Below are 23,627 nucleotides of genomic sequence, written 5' to 3' on the forward strand. Positions count from 1 at the left end.
TAACCTAGTTACATGGCTATGTTATCAGTTGCATTGGTTTTTAAAGCACAAGGGTTCTAAGCTATTTTTGGCATGCTGTTTTTCTAATGCAAATCAGTAAGAGAGACTTAAAAATAGGCCTGACTTGAAATCATAACTTGTCTGTGCATTAAATACCCACAGTCTCACCTTGGCAGGGCAGACGCTGTCTGCTTCTGCTTAATATTAATTTATTTAGGTATGAATTCCCTATTAAACTGTCTTTGTGCTAAGCTTTGAAGCTTTAGATGGTCAATTACAGACAAACACGTGGTCCAACAGGTATTCTACTAACAACGAACACATGTTTTATTGACCTACTTCTTTTCCAGCTCATTAAACACAGCTGCACTCAAATGATCAAGAGGAAAGAACCATAAAACTCCAAGAACACCCTTCCTACACAGGATTACAAGGAACGTGACCAGCTGCTGCCGCGGGGCCACTGCCCCACCCAGGACAGCAGCACAGCTACACAGGGCACCTCTCCAGGGGCAGGGCAGCTCGCCTGCCCACTGACAGCAGCAGTGGGGAAGCATGGGAAACCCCCACAGCCTCCTCTTTTGGGTGTCCAGTGTGGGTGTGAATGAAGTGGGCTGCAACCACTTCTTCCTAGCCCATCATCTGCAGAAGCCGTTTGGCCAGCAGGCTGAAGTCAAACTGCGATCAGTAGGGAACACTCCTGCTTGAATGTTTGATGGAGAAACAGAAAACCCACAAAGCTACAGACCCAAACTTCCAAGGACTCAAAGGACAATGAACCAGGTCCCCTTTCTGCTGCCGGCCAGCACGTCCCCACACGTCCCTCACCCACTGTCCCAATTTGCACCCTGAAGATAAAACACTGTATTGAGGCTTTATCTCCTTTCCTCTTGAAAAGAGAAACAGCTAGCATTAACCCTGAAAAAACAGTCTCTGGAACATGAAGTCATTCTCTTTGAAACAAAAGGGGACATTTACACATCAAAACTCTTCTTTTGAGCTGTTACCACAGACAGATGTTAGTGTGTTGATTAACTCTGCCTCATATTTTATGGACGCTCTTTGGTTGTAGGTTGTTTTGCTGGGTTTTTTTTCACTTTGAAATAAACATAAAATCAAAGACCTTGGCAAAAAATCAGTCCCCAGTATTTGGCCAGTCTTTCAGGTGCAACATAAATAAGTGTGCTCTGGACTTTGGCAACCATTTTCTTGCATAGCAGAAGAGCATAGCTCTGTTACAAAAACCAAAAGGGGGAGGTAATTTATAAAACGCTCAAGTCTCCTCCTAAGCACTTTGGTTTTATAGGGTAATTTCCCAGCAACAGACCAGATCCACCACTTCTTATTCATAAAAGCTGCTGAGATCAAAACTCAAAGAGAGTAGCAGAAGAACACTAAGTCAATATACAGAATTGCTGCAGAAGAAAAAATCAGGCAGAGCACCTGTTTCAAATCAATTACAGGCTAATCTTACCCTTTAATAGAAGCTGCTGATGTTGATTAATACAGGAAAAAATACAGGCATTACTACAAGAGTGAGCATCTGAGAGAAGCCTCTTATCTCAGAGTCACAAAGATACTTGTTCTCTCTTGAGCTCAAAACTGAGGGAAATATTCACTAATTTTTGATTGCAGTTTGAGTATTAGCACAGCCATTTCTATTTATTTCTTGCAGGAAGTATATGTGCTGATGTTTTCTTCTTGGAGTCCTTGAAAAAATCAAGAAAAAACTTGAAAGTTCCACATTTCCCAAATTTTGCATTGTAAGCATAGGAATTTTCAGTATGTGATTGAATATTTTGAAATGAATGCCCTTTTTAGTTGTTTGGTAAAACCTCTGTGAACATGTAACTGCTATAAAAACAGTTTGCATAAAAGGTAAAGGAAAAATTGTACATCAAAGCCATAAAACCCCACAATTATTAAATAAGCATGTGCTGCCACCCCTTCAGCCAAGTGCTTTCCATGAGTGCATGGAAAGCACTTGGATGCACTTTCCTTACTTCTGTTCCTGCTTCTCCCTGCTATGAGCAACACTGGTCTTACCCTTAAGCCCAAATTCAACACCTCCTCCTCCTACCTCACCTTTACAACAAGTTTTAAAACACCTGCCTGCATTCATTTTCACTTTCAGATCTAAACTGCCTGTGTTTGATGCAGGAGCCTTCTTCAGACCTGCATCCCCTCCCCAATGGCACTGTGCTTCAGTGGCAAGTTGCTCTGCACAGAAGACAGCTTCCCTGCAGTTTCCCTGTCAGCAACAACTATCCTTCAATTTTCAAGTTCAATTAATAAAGAGAAAAAAAAAATCTCTTTTCATCCTTGCCAAATACACTGCTTTCCCTGTCTGCCATATATTCTCTATCATGGAATATATTCAATGATTTTTAAAGTACAGACGTTTGGGTTTTTGTACAACAGACCTTAAACAAATACAGAAAAATCATATCTATTTTTTATCATTTATGTCCCAGTTCTAGATCAGACTTCCAAGGAACACTCAAGGAATCTCAGCAGGTGAGTGTTGGAAGTCTTCCAATTTGATTAAACTAAAACCAACTTCCACACCAGCACCAAGGCTCCTCCTCTCTGCCAAACTAAAACTTTACACCCAAAAGAAAATCTTCAATAGCATCTGGCAAGGGAGCAAAAGACAGACAATCTACCCCCATGTCTCAATTAATATTTAACAGCAGATGACGCTGAGAAGGTTTCATATTACTAACGCTTCATTATTTTTGCACAACATGCTACAGGCCATTTCTTGGAATATGTACAGTATTATACTAAATAATTAAAATGAGATTGTACTTTTCAAAATAAGCCAGACAGATACACTTGGTAATTCAGCTACATGATTTTATAGGGTGTGTTTGCATACCCAGTATCTTGTAATATTTGGTCATCTATAAACAGCTTCTCTCAGCCATTAGGATGTATTATTTATTCACACTAGTGCATCTATTTCAGGCTGCAACTTCATTACAAAACACATACAAAATATTTTAATGTACTAAAGCAGAGCACTGTAACCAACTCTCCACCTGCACTGAGATCGCATTTCCCAAGGAAAACAAAGACCTCCCTCTTGACATCAAACAACCAGCAAGGCTGTTGTTTTGTGGCTCTTTTCATGAGAGATCACCTCTTTCCCTGAAGACTTGTTAAGTCACAGCTGCACAACCCTGAGCTGGAGCTCAGGATACAACTCACTATAAAGCAGTTGTCTGGCTAAAGACCCTCTGCCCATGGTTTTCTGCTTTGAAAAGTTCTCCTTTCATCCCTCTACTTCCCTGAAACCTCTACCTACTGGAAAAAACATATCTAAGTAAAGAATAAATCTGCATAAAAGGGAGATCATCCACAAGATTCCAATTTCATTGATGCCACTAATTCTGCTCATCCCACAAACCACTGCACTGAAGCTGGTGGAACCACAAATGTGAGAAAAACGAGGAAGATTTAGCCATCATCCTATGGCTGCTTAAGAAGTCTGCAGACAATGAAAGCCTGAGTGTGGTGTGCAGATTTACACCAACACCAGTGGTACCTCAAAAGGGGCAGGCAATCTCTTTACTCCATTCATAACCTTAAAGATGTGCACGATTTTAAACTTCCCCCCACAAATAAATGAACTCTAAAGAAGGTGATATTAGAAGGAATAAAATCAGACAGGCATTACACAGGATAGGCATTACTTACATTAATGTACAAGATAAAACCAGAATATCATTAGCTGCCTTAATTAAAAGATTATGTAATAGTGCTGCATCTACTGCGGTTATTTTCAGAAATGAGGAAAGTGTTTTGAGATGAGAAGATCACTAACAGAACAACAAAACCTACAGAGGTGAAAATCAAGTGTTACTCGAAATATACTAATTGCAGATGACATATAATGGCATATTTTTCACTTTGGTATCACACTGCCGTGTGATTTAGTCCCTTTTGCCATTTACTTTAAACAAACCGCAGCATTATTCCCAAGAGGAAAAAAAATACTTCCTCTCTAGTTCATTTCCACCAAGTATCTCAGAGACACTGACGTCTTTCAGCAGAGCATGAAACTCAGTGTTTTGTGGGATGGAGAAGAGGCAAATTTGCTGTTGCCTGTTGCGGAGTTAAAAGTAAGAGCTTAATTGTTCTGATAAATCCATGAAATTTTGAACTTGGAAGATGCTGGTGCTGATGCTGCTCAACTTCATATTCTTATATATTTCCATTTAATTTTTTTCTCATAGCTTACAATGAGCACCGAATGGGCTCTGTGCTCCCCTGTGTAGCCACCCACACTAAGAGTAGAAGGGATATGTTGAATACCCTTCAAAAAAAGCAATTTAAAATTGTTCTCAATGTGGCATATACTCAATTTAAAAAGATAAAAAATTTAAAGTAGCTCAATATGTCACACCTGCTCAGGAAGCTCCCCAACAAACTGGGAGCTCCATGGGTCATATCATCCTTCACTTTTTAAAGATTTCCCTCTTTCCCTCTTCCCAAGTGAAAGAAAAACAGAAAGAATTTGCTCACTGGGTGGGACAGTGAAAAAAATGGCACTATTAAAAATATTATTAAACATACCAGAAAAAAATTAAAATAAGTTGACAGACATCTTCACATGCAATTATGCAGGTCGTAAGGGGCTGGCCTGTCACTGACTCCAAAGGATGCTGTTATAAGGTGTGTGCTGTATGGGACACAGTTATGTTCCAGCTCAGATGAGACAGATGTACTCAGGAGTCCTTTCAGCAACAATAATATAAAAATTAACTCACAACGGTCACATATGCAGAACTGTGGTGACTTTTTTTTTTTTTTTGGGGGGGGGGGGTGTTGCTAATCATTATTTAACAGGTTCCAAGTGATGAAAGCAATCTTACTCAACAAAGTCCTCAGCATAGGCTCCCATTAGCTACCTCTAGCACTGGCAGCAGTAGCTATGCTATCTGAGTAAGGCCCTGAGTTACTGAGGTTTGCTCCTTGCCAAAATCCAGTCTCCAGTTGTAAGCATAGACAAACAGCCTGTACTACTTCAGATGGCTTTTTAACACATATTTCACATGGCTTTTATCACACTTGCATTGCACACAGTTTTACATTGTATACCTCTCCTGACTGCAACAAATTCACCTTAACACAAATAAAAGGAAAGAGCCAGGCCTATTGTTCTCAACCTTCTTGATGCAAACATGGAGCAGGTACTTTTATACAATGTCATTAGGCCATAACTTATGTTAAGGCAGCCTTAGTGGTGGTTTAACCCCAGCCAGCAACCAAGCCCCAAGCAGCCCCTTGCTCACTCTCCTACCAAAAGGATCGGGGAGAGAATCAGAAGGGTGAGAGCTGGAGAACTCATGGGTTGAGAAGAAGACAGTTTAATAGGGAAAGCAAAGGCTGTGCACACAACCAAAGCAAGACAAGGAATTCATTCACTGCTTCCCATGAGCAGGAAGGTGTACAGCCATTCCAGGAGAGCAGGGCCCCATCACACATGATGGTGACTTGGGAAGACAAACTCCATCTCTCCAAATGTTTTCCCCCTTCCTCCTTCATTCCCCCCTCTATACACTGAGCATGGTGCCACAGGGTCTGGAATATCCCTTTGGTCAGTTGGGGTCACCTGTCCTGGCTCTGTCTCCTCCCAGTCTCCTAAGCACCCCCAGTCCCCTCCCCAGTGTGGCAGTACCAAAAGCAGAAACAGCCTCGGCTCTGTGCAAGCCCTGCTCAGCAACAGCAAAAACATCTCTGTATTATCAACCCTGAGTTCAGCACAAATCCAAAACACAGCCCCATACCAGCCACTGAGATGAATACTAACTCTACCCCAGCTGAAACCAGCACATAGACAAAAAATGTGCTGTTCTAAATGCCACCTAAATTAACAATGGGAAACCAAAGCAAATGAATCTGATACAAAGTTTTAAGAATAGGTTCAACAGAGCAATCACCATTAGCATAATCTGCCTTAAGGAATAGGAAGGAAATTTCATATAAACTTTTATGGAGTTATAGGATACTACTTTTTGTTTCTGGAATATTTGCTTTTTCTATTGCAAATTAAATATTTTACATCTCTAGAAACCACTTATTTTATTGAAAGCTGCTACAAATTATTTTTCCAAAATCAAAATATCTCATTTGCTTATATACATACATGTATATCTGTCTTTTAAAAATATTTAAATGACATTAGTCAAATAGAGTCCTACTTTTGCTCCCTGGGTTTGCATTTAGCTGTTTATGAAGATCACAGGTTTTCCTATGCTCCCCATAAAGATTTAAACTACATTTTTCACTGCATCCCGTGTACAGATCCTTCATACTAAATGCCTGAGGTAAAACCCTCCCACAATGAAGTTTCAGCGGTTTTCCAGATCTATCACTTTTCAATTCTATTTCTGTAGCTACAACATCTGAATAAATAAAGTTAAGGTAGCAGCAGCAAACAATGCTGTTCACTTCAAAGTTTAAAAGAACTAAAATTGCACTGATTCCTGAAATCAAAGAGGTGAATCCATAGGTAAATCCTTAGGCATCACTTTGGCTAGTTAACCTGACATGTCAATTAAATGCAAGATTAATTAATTCAATTCTCAGTCTAGTCTGACACAAAACCTATACTTCCCCCTCATTCCTAATTAGCCAAAGTACTTGTTTCTTTCATGCAGATAATTTCATAACGATTACTGTAAAGCATTAACACATTTTTCTTTCAATCATATTTTCCTCCTGTTGACTGACACACCTTTCCTAGCGAGTTTACTTATGCCAGTTTCAGCTTTGTGGGAACTTGCCTGAAGGTCTTTAGTAAAGTTCCCTCCCATACACATAAAACAATGATATATAATCATGATGTTAGCTATGTGGAGAGACCTATGTCTTACCTTAGGAAATATGAATGGAAAATTATGCACTGGAGGAATGTAGCAGTTTCCATTTCTGTATATTTATGAAGCTTAATTGAATAGTACTTAACATATGGTAGACTGCAGTGTGATTAATTCCTTGGAAACTAGTTCAGATGGTGCTCCTCTTTAAATAATTTAAGGGGATTTTTTGACAGAGCAGACTTCTTACAAAATACCTAATAATTCTGGGAAAATTAATCAAACCCAAGAAATTCCTTTTGTATACACACAAAACTTTAACTATATATTAGGTCTGGCCATGTATGTATGTGGTACATGGCTATATGCAGTAAACCATACTCAGTATTTGTTTCTTAGTTCTAGGTTGACTATTTATTTAAGGATTTTTTTTGAAAGATGATTATGAGACTTTGTACACAAAGCTGGTCGGAAAATGCACAAAAATGCCATGAAACATTCATCCACATGAAAATATTGACAATTTCAGCTAACTTTCAAGTTCTTTCCCTCACTGCATTTAAGTTCGTTGTCCTTCAAAGTGATTGCAACCGACTATATCCTGCAGAGGTGTCAGAAAGTGGAGGCACAAGGTTGGAGATCTTCTTAAACTCTGCTAAACTCTCTGGGGAAGAAACATGCCCAAAAACACTCAAGAAAAAGGAAACCAGTTTCCTTTTACGAAATGTTTGTATTGTTCAATTTGATTGACACTGCTTTGGAACAAGCGATTTGCTTAATTTTCATGTGCAGAGAGCCCTTTGGGGAAGCTTAGCACTCTTCTCATTCCCCATTCCCTCCCTATACAGTAGTCCTGATGCATGACAGAAACAAGTCTGAATCATGCAGACTCGTGCACTCCATGATCAGAGCATAAAATTCTTGTCACCTTTTGAATCACAAATGCAACTATGGAATGTGATGTCACATCTCTCTGGGGGGAGGCTTCCTGCCCTGCCTGCTCTAGCAATGCAGTGGTGGGCTTCACAGCATCATCTGAACCATCAGAATGCTACAAGGATTTGCTTCGCTCCTTTGCATAAGGTGTCTTGTGGCACTACCCAGGCAGTAAATGCACATTTTGCCAACACGACTTTATCAGAGAGACTTACACTGGCCTCCTGGGCAGGCTCTGTAGCCAGAGCTGGTCCCCAAGAGTGCTGGGACTGTCCCGCTGCCCTGTTACCAGGGCAAGATAAGGATGTCTACGCAGGATGCATTGACACCAGCCAAACACAAAGCTGGTCCATTGTAGGTGTCTTAGAACCAGTTTATCTTAGAATCAGTGCAATTAAACTAGTACAAGCCAGTTTAATTAAAACAGATGCTCTCATGTGGGCTCAGTAGAAAGTATCCTGGTTAGCTTGTATCTGTATGTTCGCCAGTGCAAGCTTTTGAGAGGTTTAAACCCACATATGTGTTCCTTCTCAAATTTGCCCTAGCTTAGCTAACTTATAACTAAAATGACAACCGCAGTCAAACTAGAACAAGTTTCACCAGGCTACTTATTTAGGCATTTTTAGAAATATTAATCTCTTTTGCTAATCAGCTTGGTTTGCTGATTGTGGTGATACAGCTAGCCTGCCCTACCTTTGATTATAAAATGCTCTTTTGGCAATCCACATACCAAGGACTAGTAAGGCTGTAACAGATGCCTGCTTAATACATTACAGGCAGTACAAGGAGCAAGTTCCTTAACCACTGATATAAGACAATTAACCATTGTACCTGTGTATGTTTTCTACTCCTAATTCTACTGCCCACTGGTCTTTGCTGTGACCCGCCTGAAGTTGGTGTGAGGACAGAAGTTATTCTGCACTGCCAACCACAGAAAAATGGGAGCTCGGGCACTGCTGCAGCATTGACATGCCATGTCTCCTGAATTTCACAACTGTGCAGAAAAACCCACCAGATTACAATCTATTATACCAAAAGTGCACCACTGCCCCCCAAGAGTTTTAGCTGTTGTGTTTTTACACCCTGCTCTCTAACTCACACTAATGAAAGAAGTTAGATCAAAACTAATATTGTGCAAAATGAGAAATAAACCTCAGACAGTTTAGTGTTTCTCCTAAGTTTTTAAAATCTTTGAGGAATTTTCAGAGCATGCAGTGCTCAGACAGGCAGCCTCTTCCACTCATTTTGGTAGCCACCGTCAATAACTGCCATGCAGTCTACATATGTTTGGGGATTCTGATAAAATCCAAGAATAAAGAAAGGTAATGCAGTAAGAGCTACTAACGTAACGTATAGTCAAAGATTGCATTATTCCTTAGAAGTGACACAATTGTCTGTCCACAGATCTTTCAAAATATTTTCATTCCTCAATGAAGCAAGAAAAGGGTGTTTGAACACTAATTATCATTCTAAGACATTAAATCAAAAGCTATTCCAACCAGAAATCCTCAAGTAATGCACATATGTTCTAAAACAATCAATAAAATGAACTTGAAAAAGAGTGACTCCAAGTAGCAAAAAAAAGGTCAAAAAGCATTGGGAAAAGATTAAGAGAAAAACACATTCTGAGTACTATTACACAGACACAAAAAGGAGTTTTGCGGGGTTTTTCAGCAATTTTCTGTATTTCTGTTCTGCTTATTTTCTCACCTACCATCAGAAATCTTGCAAAGAAGCATGTGATTGTTTTACCAAAATCTCTTGCTTCCACCACTACCAAGCTGTCTTTGTTCCTAGGACTATTCAGCCAGAGAGGTGGCAAACTGCCTGTACCACTTCTTAATTAAATAAAGCATTAATTACCATTGTTAAAGGAATCCTTGTTGCTTTTGCAGGAAAAAGACAACTGCTGGAAAGGACTAGTGGATTTCCACAGTGCACTAGTTAATGCTGGCTGACAAGAAGTGTCCATTTTGAGGTCCACCTGATTTTCACTAGTCCCTGCTACATCAGAATTTGAGCTATTCAGCCCATACACACCATCCTCATAAATGAGAGAAGAATCTGGTCTGTTGATTCTGCTTAGAGACACACACACTACAGCTTCCTTGAAGTAGAAAGCATTTTCACCATGTAAGCTGTCCAACTGATTATGTCCCATTATCTGCAGAAGGGGAAATAAAACAACAAAAAACAAAACAGAGAATCTCATTTTCACCTTTATCAAGTACCAGAATCACAGAATATGTCAAGTTGGAAGGGACTAATAAGAATCATGGAGTCCAATTCCCTGCTTCTCACTGTGTGAAACTGAAGTGTATAACTATGAGTATCACCCTGAAGAATCCTATACCAGGATGCATAAAATTAACTGCCAGACAGAATGGGGATTCATAGCAAATATTCATCCAATCTGCCAGAAGTTAACCTCAAAACACATTAAATTGGATGTGTGTTCAGGAATAAACAGCAATAACCTAGAAGATCTGGTCTTAGCTCACCTCAAAACAAGTAATAACTACAAAGTAACAGATAACAAAGGACCGCTAACTGGGATGCACTGAGCTCTGCTGACTGCTTTCAGGGGGTTAATATTTTGCCTCATGGCTCTACAAGGTACCACTTCTGATACATAAATCTGCATACTCTGCAATCCAAAAATAACACTGTACCTCACGTGGATAGGTAATCACAGAGAACAGGGCTGCAGCAGCCAAACTGAGGATGGTGAACAGCTTTAGCAAGAAAGCCCTGGCTCCCAAGGGCTGAAAATGCAATTCCTGCAGACTCTTTGTCTGCAGGTGTTTATTAAGGCCAATCTTAAAAAAAAAAAAGCAGGAGTATTAGTGTAAGTTACTGCATTGTTTGGTCACACAAAACTATCTAGGTTCAGTGTAAAACAAAAACACTGGGCTGGAAATACCGGCTGACTGACAATCATTCAGACAGTTCTGCTGCTGCAAGGAGTATTGGAAACATGGGAGAAAGACAATCTTAAGGCCTGGATGGAATTAAAGCCATGTAGTCTACTTGAAATAAAAATACAGCAGCCTTACAAATAAAACATTAGTTTACAAAAACTACTACTCTCCGACACTCAGCATTTAATTATTTTGCCTCCCTCTGTCTATGTGATCCTGGATATCCCTGTATCAGGCTATCATCCTTCAACTTCCCCTCCTCAAAAGATGTCACAAGTCACATCCATTAAAGCTGATGAGAAACCTCAGTTTTGGTTTTATCATCCACTTCGTAAGCACTGCCAAACAAGCCAAAACTGTAGCACATGCTATGCTAGTAAAAAGTGTGTTCATTGTTTGGGCTGGCAAGCATGTATGGGAAAGTCATGTTCACACGGTGTTCACAAAAGCCAGGTGAAAAGGGGGAGGTCAGAGGCCAATCCTTTACCCCCTCATGCAGGCACAATCTTAGATGCCAAATGGTCTCTGCCTGTTATGGGTGAGTTGCCAGCTGAAAAACTATGGAGGTGATGGCTTGAAGAAAGGCTTTACAGATTTTCTTGTGAAAACAAGAACCTGAGGGGAAAAAAGAACTGTTTGGGTCAGTGAGCCTCCCATATGTGGAAAAGCCAGACAAAATGTTTTGATTTTCAGGTGCTTTAGAGAACAGTAATGGAAATCAAGACCATACCCACCAAGCAGGGATTAGAGATGAGGATCCACCTGCCAGGTGAGCACCCAGACAGATGAGTTCAGAGCCAGACTGCATCCTCCACCCTCAACAAAAACGTAATTGTTTTTAGTATTAAAACACTTAAGCAGCTTCAGAGCTACTTTAAATTGCCCCCCCAAACAATGGTCATCTCCAAGGACTTAATACTGTCAGGGATGGAGCCACACACCAACCTCTTCCCCTAGGGGGCTGCTTGTTTCAGGGAACAGGACAGCAGGGCCTGACATGTGAGGTTCACAAGAGCCTGATGTTTGCTGCTCCTGGAGGTGCTCCTTTTCCTCCCTGGAGATAGTGGTCCAGGAAAAAGGGCCGCAACCAAAAACATCACTAAGTGCTTTATATGCTTAAGCACTACAATAATTTAGTTTTCCTACAAGGTGCAGAGACACAATGTATCTTCTAAACACAGTAGCAAAGCAGAATAAAACACAGATTCTCATATTTACAATTTCTGTCTTCTCAGTTTAATAAACATCTGCCTAAGTTTGGGGGTTTTAGGGTATCCAGCTTAAAATCACAGAATGGCTGAGGTTGGAAAAGGCCTTTAGAAGACATCTGGTCTAGCCCCCTGCTCAAGCAGGGCCACATAGAGACAGTTGCCAAGACCATGTGGCTTTTGAATATCTTCAATGACTGAGACTCCACAATTTCCCTGCGCAGCCTGTGCCAGGGCTCCATCACCCTCACAAGAGAGAGCAGTTTTCTGACATTCAAAAGGAATCTTCTGTGTTTCTCTTTGTGCCCATTGCCTCTGGTTCTTTCACGGGGTGCCACTGGAAAGAACCTGTCTCCATCTGCTTTAGAACCTCCATTTAGGTATCTATATACATTAAAAGGAACCCCCATTAATAAGAACGCTTTCTTCTCCAGGCTGAACAGTCTCAGCCTTTCCTTACTGGAGTGATGTCCCTGTATCTCAAACAGGCACTTCACCAGACATCCATCCTCCTGTCTCTACATCCTTTCCACAAGAAAGGCTCTATGCCTTTCTTGTTCTGGGGAGCCAGACTCCAGGTGTGTCCAGAGCAGAGAGGAAGGATCCCCTCACCTGACCTACAAGCAGTACTTTGCCCAATGCAGCCCTGGAGACCATGTGCCACCTTCACAGAGGGGCACGTTTGCTCATGTTCAACACAGGACTCCAAGGTTCTTTTCACAGAATCGTAAAGGCTGGAAAAGATCTCCAAGGTTATTGAGTCCAACTTTGGACCCAACACACCACCATCACGTCAACTAAATCATAGCACTAACTACCATGTGCAGTCACTTTTTGAACACTTCCAGGGATAGTGACTCCACCACTTCCCTAGGCAGCCTGTTCCAATGCCTGACCACCCTTTCAGCAAAATACTCTTCCCAAACCAAACCTTCCCTATCACAGCTCTAGGCCATTTCCTCTTGTCCTCTCACTAGCTGCCTGGGAAAAGAGGCTGACCCCCACCTTGCTACAACCTCCTTTCAGGTAGCTGTAGAGAGTCAAGCTGTCTTCCAGTTGGTGATCCCCGGCGTCTACCCATGCAAGGGGTTGCTCCTTCCCAGGGGCAGGACTTTGCACTTTCCCTGGTTAAACTTAATAAGAGTAAAAGAAAATGCTTGGATATGCCTGAATCTCAGCTTCCCACAGGCTCATTCATTACATTAAGAACCAACAAAACCCAGATGTCCTGGCTCATTCGTCAAGGAAGGTCTCTAGCAGTGCAGTCAGGGATATAATTACAATGGGGAACCACACACCTCATAGTCCCCCGTGGGTGAAAATAGGCTGTTTTGCTGACCATGCTTCCAGTGCCACAGGAGTTTCTTCTGCATTTTCACATTGTCTCTCTCTCTCTCCACCATTTTCTGGCCCTCCTGGAGCCTCTCCAGGCTCTGCTGGTACTCCTGCAGCTGCAGTGCCAGTCCCTGTCGGCTCTGCTCCAGCAGCTCCTCCTCGCACTCGCACTGGCACTCCCGCTGCCCCAGCCGGCCCTCCCTCGCCTCCTGCTCCCGCTGCCGCTGGTCACATTCACGCAGCCACCGCTGCTGGTCCTGCTGAAACTGCTGCTTCAACTTGTGTATGTTAGCCAGTTCCACCCTTTGTTTTTCCAGATTCCGGTATTTTTCTTGTTCCAAAACGAGGTTTAGCCGAGAAGCCTGGCCTCGACTGGTCTTCTCATTCTCTTGCAGTAGTAACCTATGGAGCTCTTTGTGGCTGTCCTGGATAGCCAGTACTGCCTAGACACCACAGCAAAATCAGACACAAATGTTTAAATATCAGCATTAATCCATTTCTTTGTTTTTACAGAGAATCATATAAAAATACTTCTGCTTTTTTTGGAGGTTATTCTTTAAGCAAATAGAGAAAATTCTGTGATCATGCCTTTACAATGAGGTATTTCTAAAATAAAACTCAATTCTTTTGAGCACTTTTAACAAGGCTTCTGGTTTACACTTAGTGTTATTATACATGTTTATGTTACAGCTGTGCATATGCACTTCAATTACAGCTGGGGGTCGTGTTCTCTCAGACGATGTAAAGACACATAGGAAAAATGATTTTTCATGGTTAAAGAGGGCAATAAGGCACTGGGAATGCTATACTCACCCAAGTATTCCTAACACAGCTGTGACCTATACAGATAAAACTGTACTGTTTCCAGCAGAGCTCACTCCAACTTTAAGGCTCTCCTTGCTAACCTGCAGCATTGCAGCACAGCTAACATCAGTCCTACGGCCACTTGCCAATACAGCCATGCCACCAGGACTGTACCGCTACACGCACCTGACCAAGGTGTCAGTGCAAGCATAAACCTGCAGCTTAGTCATCATTTCATGTTTGATGTTCCTGTTTTACAGCTGAGAGCTCTATATTCCATCCTTCACAAAAGTGTTGTGACATTTGCATTAAAGATTGTGACATCCTCCAGTAACACAAAAACAAATAGCTGGGATTAAGAAGAAAGGAAAGCAAGAAAACCCTAGATCTGCTGAGGCACTTATTGCACCGCCTATGTTCAAGAGCTGACATGGGAACCTATTTCAGCAGACATTCCCAGAGAATTCACATAGCCCCACTGCCCTGTGCTGTCCACCCCAGAAAGTTTTTAACTTCATGCAGTGTGCAATCCCCACTTTCCTTTGCTCTTCCTCCAGTATTGGGTCAGTTTCAGTGATCTGTAAACAGGACAAGATCCTCTCCTTGTTTCTCTGCAATTGACTGCCCATGGTCTGAACAATTAATGCATGATCCTAAACCTTACTTTACTGTCCCTATTTGTTTTTCAATTACTCAAAAAATTTTGCCTGAATTATAGGATTTTTATTTTGCTTTTGCATTGCTTCAATACATTTAACTTCTAAGCCCAAGGTTTCCAGGTTATTGTGATATATGCTAAAGTCAATAGGATCAAAAAATTAAGTATACTCAAATGAAACATTTTAAAATAGAATTATAAAACTGCAGCTAAATAAGAAAAAGTAAGTTAAAACATTCAAACATAGCATAAAAGAGGCAAATGCTTCAGACTAAGGCCCTACAGAATATACAAGATAATTGAGATTTAAGCATCTAAAATGGACTGAGTTTGCTATCTGAGATCCCTGGCAAAGTTACTGCTTACTACTAACCAAGAGAACAGTCTAATCAAAATACTGAATTTTTTCAATTTTTTGGACTATAATTTCAGAAATCTGTATGTGGAATGACATCAGTTCAAGTAAAGCCATCAATTTACTTTCCTGCTATGTTTTTGGACTGTACAAACATCCTCTTTTGGGAGGATGGACTGATCTCCAAGCAAGTTAGTATTATTCAGCTCTTAAAAGAAATCTACCACTAGAATAAAAATACATTCTGTGACAACTTATGCAACAGTCAGTTGAGATCAGTATCTATTAATGTGATGTCTAAAAGTAGGGCAACATGAAAACAAATCTTTAAAAGTAAATTATTAGGACAAATGAATTACTCTATGAAGTTAGTAGTGGAGTAGTCACCTGCATGCTGTATAAGAGACGGGTTAAGTTCTGGATTGCTTGTACAATCTAGAAAATAAAAGAGAAGGATTTTCAAAGGTTTGACCACTGTTAACTAAATAGTTACTACATTCTATCTGAGGTTTAGATTTACTCACCTCTGTCCCTGTAGATCCTGAAATATTCATACTTCCTCCCTAAAAAAAACATATGTGAGCTTTTAAAAGTTGTTTTAAATTTTAAAATTGTATAATCTAGGTAATTTTTATTTTAAACTAGTGGGGACCTAAGGCTAGGAAACATATACTGAGTCAACCCTTTATGGGGGTATGTGAAAAAAGACACAAGCAACAATCGGTGAAGACTAATAATTCATCAACAATGGAGTTTCCGTGGAAATTACTAGAGACTCTAAGCACAACTGTACAAATAAAACTATTTCATCCAGAATTTTAATCCCTTTTGACTAATGCTACACAGAAAAGACATTTCGATTCAATTGTTTACTTGACAGTTTTGAAATACAGTAACCAGACTTCTGTATATAAGCACAGTGGGTTTAGACTACTTACACTGGGATAGAACAGCATGAGACTCTTCAAAAGTAGAGAAGAAACTAGCAAGAAGTCATGTTAGTGGATTACAACAAATGCCTTAGGTGCCCTGTGAGATGCTGTGTCCAGTACACTCTAGAAAACACACCAGCATGGTCACTACTGTCCTCTGCAGCAAGGCACAGCCACTTCATCCTGCTCCCTTTTCATAAGAAGCTTTCTCAATTTATGGGGTGAAGCTACCCATAATCCCTTCAGCATGAAGAATAGCTCCTCTGAGAAAGATAAGATGAAATGGTGGGAACTGTGTCAAGCGCAATCCCTTCTGAGCCTATGCTGAAAAGACTTCCTGTATTATTTTTCTCTTTTTTTTTTTTTTTTCAGAGAAGCAGCTGAGAGTTTGGGGAATATTTGTTTTCTCTCTGATTCTCCTAAGTTCTCTACTGAGTCTCATTTTCCACCACAGAGAGCAAAGCATCTGCCACATTTAGATGCAATAACTGAAAATGAAAATGAGAAAGACCAGCCCCCCAAACACAGCCCAACAGAGACACCCATGGGGGAAAGGGAATACCAGCTGCATCATTTCCTCCTCTACTCTTTGTCTCATTATCTCTCTGCAGTATTTGCTCCCATTCCCCTCCACCTGAGGATCTTCCCTTCCTCTTCCTCACTGCATCCACAAGCCATAGAAAAGCTCAGCTCTGCTGCGAGAAGCAGAGGATTTTGCATGATGTCTCTGTGCAGCACAAGGATGGACACACGATAGCTCTGCTTTCCCTTAACTGGATAGTGAGCAGTGGGTAAGATGGTGACCAGCAGGGCCAAGAGGGAGAGAAAGAAGGTGATGCTGCAACGTGGAGGAAGAGTGTACAAAGGAGAGCCTGCACACTGAAAGAGTAGAGTTTCTTTCAGGTTTTTAAGCCCTTTTGAATTTAGAAAAGGATGTGCACAGGGGAAGGTTTATCTGGCATTGGTTTGACTACGGAGTTGCAAGTAGCCAGTCACAGTGCCCATAGTCCCCTCACTGCAGCACCGCTTGAGTGCTGGGAGATGAGGCTGAGGCAGGTTTAGCTGAGTTGGCACATGCCCTGCAAATCCAGATAGGAGTGAAGCAATAATTTCAGGTGTTTAACTGAAGGCCACCACCACCTCTCTGCCACTGTTCCCGATCACCTTGGTTCAGAGAGATGAGGCTGGTCACATCCCAGAGCAGGCTGCACCGCGCTTTGGACAAGGCCCACAGAGATCCAATTACAAGGCAGGAGCAGGGGAGACAAGATGGTGATCACTCCTCACAGCTGCCCACTGGGGACCCCTCATGTTGCAGGGGCAATGCTCTCCCTTCCAGTGTCTAGTCAGCATCTAACCTCTGAGCTGGGAGCTTTTGCTCCCCCTGCCCAGGTCTTGTTTTCCCAGGCTACTTGGGCTGAGTCCAGAGCTGGTATTCCACGCTCCGGGGCTGCACACCCACCTCCCTGCAAAGCCCTTGCCTTGCCTCTTCTCTTTGCTCATTCTGCCACCTGCCGGTAAGTCTGATTCTGACATGGTGTCAGAATTGATGTATGCCTTGCCCAAAAAATAGGCCACAAATAATAGGATAATGACTTAGGGTGGAAGAGTTGGGTACAGGTCCCTCCAGCTTTATGAGCAAGCATAGCTTCAAAGTTAGAGGAAGTTGCCCAAGGCCTTCTTCAGTCAAATCCAGGAAACTCCCAAGAGTAGAGATCCCCACAACTTCTTTGGACAAACATTCCTCCCTGCTCATCCTTGCACTTTTTTTTTTCCTTGTATACACTCAGAATTTCCCTTGCTGCAACTTGTAATCTTGGATGCTCATCCTTTATCTTTGCATCTCTGAGAAAAGCCTGGCTCTATCTTCTGTATAACCACAGTGGCAAAGTTTTCACATGGAGCTGCTGGAACTTCTAATGGGCTATATCTGAGCCACTCTACCCTCTCTAGGTTGTTCTATTTCTCTTCACCTAGCTTCTCTGCTCCCTCACTTGGACTTTTGTTTTCAACCTATTTCTTCACTCACATTCTTCCTCCTTCCTCCCTCTGTCAGCAGTCTGATAAGATGATACAGAGCTAAATATAAGGTGAGATTATAGAGAGATTAGTGTATTAGCAAGAGTATTCCCAATATAGAAAACAAACAAACCCAAGCTTTCAGGCACACAAGCCCTCTTTCAGACCTGATGCAAAGACAGTATGTAAATGCTAATTAACTCCTTTTCTAGGCAAAGGTTTCTTTCCATTTCACATTCTGTATCTTATCTTCTTGTATCTCCCCTTTAGTCCTTTTGTGATTCTTATTCTCCACCTAAGAACTACACTATTAGAGTTGACTTTATTTCCACACAGTAATTCACATTGCTTACTCCAACACTCTGTTGCTACATAAAATTTGTCATTCCTAATTTTGTCCAGAACTGATTTTTGGTTCTGCTTTTCTACCCGGATTTGCTTATCAACTATAGGACTTTGCAAAATGGGCACTTCCTCTTCTATTCTCTAATTGCTCCATTTTTTAAAATTCAAAATTCTGAAGCAAGCTGGTGTAAAAACATCCATCCTATTCTATGTGCTTGTTCTCAGGATGAAGTTCTTCCAATGCACAAGTCTTCCTTGCATTAGCTGAGGACTGTCACTGCAGGAGACTTTCATCATCCTGTGAATAGGAGGAGGGAGTAGAGGAAATACTATTGTCAGCTCCACAGATATGCATCTATTGAATGATGACAGCAGAGAACCAGGCTCCTAAGTGGCCCATACAAGTGGTTTGAAAACACTGCCTGTTGTTACAACTCACTGACCCTAAGCCTTCCAGGAAAATTGTTCTATGCTTGGATTGTTTAAGACTGCTTTTAAAAATTTTATTAATAATTGCAGTGACCTCTATTAAACTGAATTACCTGGATCTGAGTGAAATTCCCTGTAAAAATTTGGACAGTATGTACATGCACAGTGCCCAGACTGCTATGTGCAATGCAAGAAGAAAAGCTGGTTACAATACCTTATCCTCAAGACTGGCACCTGCCACTTCCTCCTCAACACTGAGATTGATTTCTGGTGATTCTTCAATTTCTCTTCTTTCTGCATCTAACAAATAAAGGCCCAAGAAAATGCAAAATAAAGGTATCAAAGCATATCCTGACTAGTAAAACAGAGAGCATGCTTTTTTACAGCTACTGAGGATAGTGAGAAAGTGATTTTTATTATTTGGAGTTACATAATGGATCCTAGGCTGGGGAAAAACAAATTTGGAAGCCAGGATGGCACAGGTGGCCCAATCCAGTTTTTCTACCTTAAAAATTAGCACTATTTCACATATGAAATTTTGGAAATAAGTGTAACCATAACATTAAAACTGCTCTGTAGCAGTGTTTTTTACACAACTGTATTTGCAATTTTGTTGTGAGAAATTAATGCTACCCTTTGCAGCTGAAATTACTGGAATCTCAATCCTGGTTTTCAAGCCTTCTGACAAAAAGGGAAATGGCCTATACTGCAAAATAGACTTGCTGTAGTGTTGAACAGCAATGATAAGAAAGTGTACCTCCAACAAAGTTATATAACAATTTACACTACCTGAGCATTTGCCAAAAGACAACTTTTATTACATTATTTTCTATTGATTCTGTCCTAGACCACAGAGGCTTTCCAAAAAACTCTGAATATGTAAAAGCATCAAATTTTACTCACCACCAGCAACAGATTCCAAGATTTCATTGGCAGTGAATGTACGCTTCACAGTTAATTCGTCAGTACTTTCCTCTGGTGATCTGTCTGTTTCACTCACTTGTGATGTTGTTACAGCGACATGAAGACTTTCAACTAAAGAGGAAAACATACAGAATTACAGAGGCCCCTTAAATAGTTCCTTAGTGCATAAATCAATGACATAGAATTGATTGACCATGGAATAATTTAGCTTGCAAGGGACTTTAAGAGGTCACCTAGTCCTACACCCCACTCAAAGCTGGTCAATTTAAATTGTGTTGATCAGAGCTTTGAACATGCAAGCCTTTAACACCTCCAAAGATGGAAACTTCAAAGTCTTCCTGAGCAATCTGTTCCCATTTTTTAACACTCTCATGGCATATAATTTTTCATTTCAGTTAATTGGCATATTCTGTGTTTCACCACAAGACCGTTGTCTCGCGTCCATGTGTCCTTTTATCGTCATATGCCTCTGCAAAAAATCTGGCTTCTCTATATCCTCCCATTAAGCAGTTGCGGACAGTAATGAGATCCCACCAAGTCAACTACCTCAGCTTCTCTTCAGATGTCATGTACTCCAGCCCTCTAATCATCCTGGTACCTTTCACTGGATTTGCTCTACTTTGTCAATGTCTCTCCTCTCCAGGGAAGTGCAGTATTCGTCATGGCACTCCAGACAGGACTCATGAGAGGTAACTAGAGGAAGAATCACCTCCCTCAACTTGCTGGCAACTCTCCTCCTACTGCAGCAGCCTAGAAAGAAGTTGGCCATCTTTGCCACAAGGGCAACTGCTGCCTCATGGTCAACCTGCTGTTGAGTACGACTCCCAGGTCCACTTCCACAAAGGTATTTTCTATCTAATTAGTGTCCAGCCTGTACCAACACACGGGATTACATCACCTGAGATGCAGGACTTTGCATTTGTGTTTGTCAAATGTCTAGGTGCTCCTCTTAGCCCATTTTCCCAGTCTGTAGAGGTCTCTCCAGCTCACTGAACACTCCACCTCATTCGATGACAGTCATGAATTTGCCAAGAGTGTTGTCAATTCTGAGGTTAACTGCATTAATAAATATGTTGCGCACTACTGGTCTCAGGATACATCCCTAAGGGAATCCCCTAATAACATGATACCAACTGGACATTGTAGGACCGACCCCTTGAGCCCAGCAGTCCAGCCTGTCTTCCATCCAGTTAAGCAGTTTACATCAATTCTGATGTAAGGATACTACAGCCAGTGCAAACAGCGTTGAAGGTCTGAGAGATGTCCAGGTAGCCAACATGCACTCTTTTCTCACCATGAAACCTGTCAGGTTAGTCAGACACTACTGCTGTAATTAATCCATGACAGCTGTTTCAAATTTTCTTTCTGTCTTTCAGATTCTTGGAAATGCTTTCTAGGAGGATTATCTCAGACATACTGGTGAGACTGACTATTTTTTAGTTCTCTGTATATTCCCTCATGAAGGGGAATGTGAGGTTTGCGTTTTTCGAGTCATCAGGAACCTCTCCTGATCACTGTGACCTTTCAAAGCTGACAGAAAACAGCCTCACAGTGACATTGGCCAGCTCCCTGAGCAGCATTGGATTTATCCCATCTCATCTCATGGATTTGCGTATATCTAATTTGCTTAAGCACTCTGTAATTCTATCCTTCTCTACAACAAGCAATGCTTTATTCCTATAGAGTCTGCTATTAGCTCAGGGACTTAGTATTTCCATCCTGGATAATGATCCCCACAAATTGTCTACAGTGTAAGTAACTGTAAGCTTCCACAGAGTATTGTAGAGTCCTGAAATCCAAGACATCATCAACATCAAAAACAGCATGAGAGAAAGTGCAAACTAAAGAAGTGGACAGAATAAAGGTAAGTAATAAGTATAGGCTGCCATTTTAACTATTTTCTGTTTCATCACTGACTTATAGTACCCTACACAAGTTAAATCAATTTTATCAATAAAACGCTCTTTGACTTATTTATGATGATGAATACCAAGCTCCACTGCTTTATAGGTTGAAATGTTGTTAGTAGCACACAGTTCTCAATTTAGGTGATGCTAGAATCAGGACTCAGTTTACCAGGACTCTTTTCAGCTGAGTTTAGCAGAAGTTTAGCTGAAGTTCCAGCTAGGCAAGCTATCTACAAATACCATTCCCTTCCTTCCTTCACAGGACAGCACTGTAGATGGTGCAACTACCTATCAACTTCCTGTCAGATAGCAGGCAGAGAAAAAAGGGCTCCTAGAGCAATTGTGGAGGTGTTTCTTGGTAAAAATTTGATTTGCTCTGTATATGATCATACAGGATTCTGATCTGACATCAAAATCAGCCAAGGTAGGTGAAGGTCGGGGACCAGGTGCAACATCATACTGCAACTCCTGATGTGCTCCACAGAGCTGTACTGCAAGGACAGCTAACAACCTAACACCACACTCCTGCCTGTTTACATTTGATGCTATGCCCTAAACATATCCTTTATTTTGCAGTCTGGCAGGTACCGTCTCCTGTATCTGACAAGAATAAACTTGACAGATTTCTCTTCTACACCCTTTGGCAATTTTTGACACTGCCAATTCTTGAGACTCAACAGAATTGCAACACAAGGCAACATGGCTGCACTTTGTTACCTTAAAATACCTGCCCATGTGAAGAGCCACCAATCTGCTCTTCCCATGCAAACTCACCTTCCCTGAGTGCTGCTGCCAGCAGTGAGGCAGCCTGTGGAGTTTCTCCAGAATCGGGTTTGATAAGTAGGTGAGGTTCTACGTGGACATCGTCAAACCCACACATATCTCCCAGTTCTGCATAGATACGCAACTTTTCTTCTAAATGACTGCAGATTTGCTGGTCTTGGTTACTCAGTGATTCTGTAACCAAAATTGAACAGTGTAAAATTGAAAACTGTATTAGAAATTTTATCCTGCAGGGAAAGCATGTTGCCCATTCACCTTTCTAATCTTTATGCCACACAGAAGGTGCTAATTCAAGTTATGCTTCTTTTAAGTGACCAGGAGCCAAATTCATCCAAGTTCATCCCATAGTCTGTCCAAACGAAAGCTAACACACACCCAAAGCCCTAGCCTGATGAGGTGGCCTTGGCTGCCCTCTCTGGCCCTCATTACTCCTGTTGCACTCACAATGACAAGTCAGTGCTTCTGGAAAAGCACTTGGCTCATGTGTGGTAATTCAGGGCCTCAACATCAAAAGAACACCTACTTTGTGCAGAGGATGTCCTTGCCTGTGGCTCTCAATAGGACAGACATTGCTGCGATTTCTCTCCTCAAAGCAGTATAAAGATGTGGGAGTTAGGTGTAGGGCCACCAAGGAAGTAGAATTTATGCTATTAGCTGTATTTTCAGATAAAAATAATAGCAGCAAAGGACACAGTGCCATAAACAAGCACAAAGCCACAAAACTGTAAAGATTCAAGGTATTACCAGAACTACCTGGTCCTGATGCTAATCTGTGAAATTCAGTGTTTGTCTTGAAAATATCCATTTTTATTTTTTCTTTTTTTGCTTATGGCAATGTAGCAAAAACATTAAAGTGTTTGGAAAACACATGCTTCTCTTTTGATACACTCACATTATACCATCAGACCACCCCATCTGTCTCTGCTGTGACTCTGACTGTTGAGCCACTCAGAACCCTCCAGCCAATATGGGTACATGATTAATTCATCCTGAATTCTAAGGATGTCAGAGCTCTCAGAGCAACAGGAAAGGTACCACACCTTGATATTTCTGAATTTTGTATGCCTTGGCCTCAGCAATACGTCTGTCTTCATCAGACTCACTCATTTTTACTTCTTCCTCTGGACAACTTCAAAGATGAAAGGCAAAGGTAGATAAAGCAAAACTGCACATCATCTGTTCACCTTCAATACAATATTATGTTCACAATAAACAGAACACAACACCAGCACCTTTTGCAATAA

The 23,627-nt window shown here is 41.3% G+C and overlaps 1 protein-coding gene across 1 annotated transcript in view; it reads right to left on the reverse strand.

The window, feature by feature from the left end:
- ARHGEF28 (Rho guanine nucleotide exchange factor 28) overlaps nt 1–23,627 on the reverse strand; it is a gene marked incomplete at its 5' end in the record, with an annotated part of 110,535 nt that overhangs the window by 7,631 nt on the left and 79,277 nt on the right. The window contains 8 exons of the mRNA XM_082301409.1: nt 9,627–9,927; nt 13,191–13,670; nt 15,432–15,479; nt 15,569–15,607; nt 18,984–19,069; nt 19,673–19,804; nt 22,375–22,557; nt 23,424–23,512. Of these exons, the coding sequence (XP_082157535.1) occupies nt 9,627–9,927; nt 13,191–13,670; nt 15,432–15,479; nt 15,569–15,607; nt 18,984–19,069; nt 19,673–19,804; nt 22,375–22,557; nt 23,424–23,512 (1,358 nt within the window). The remainder of the gene's footprint in view (nt 1–9,626; nt 9,928–13,190; nt 13,671–15,431; nt 15,480–15,568; nt 15,608–18,983; nt 19,070–19,672; nt 19,805–22,374; nt 22,558–23,423; nt 23,513–23,627) is intronic.

Source organism: Coloeus monedula (assembly GCF_965178545.1).
Source record: "Coloeus monedula genome assembly, chromosome: Z".
Lineage (NCBI taxonomy): Eukaryota > Metazoa > Chordata > Aves > Passeriformes > Corvidae > Coloeus > Coloeus monedula.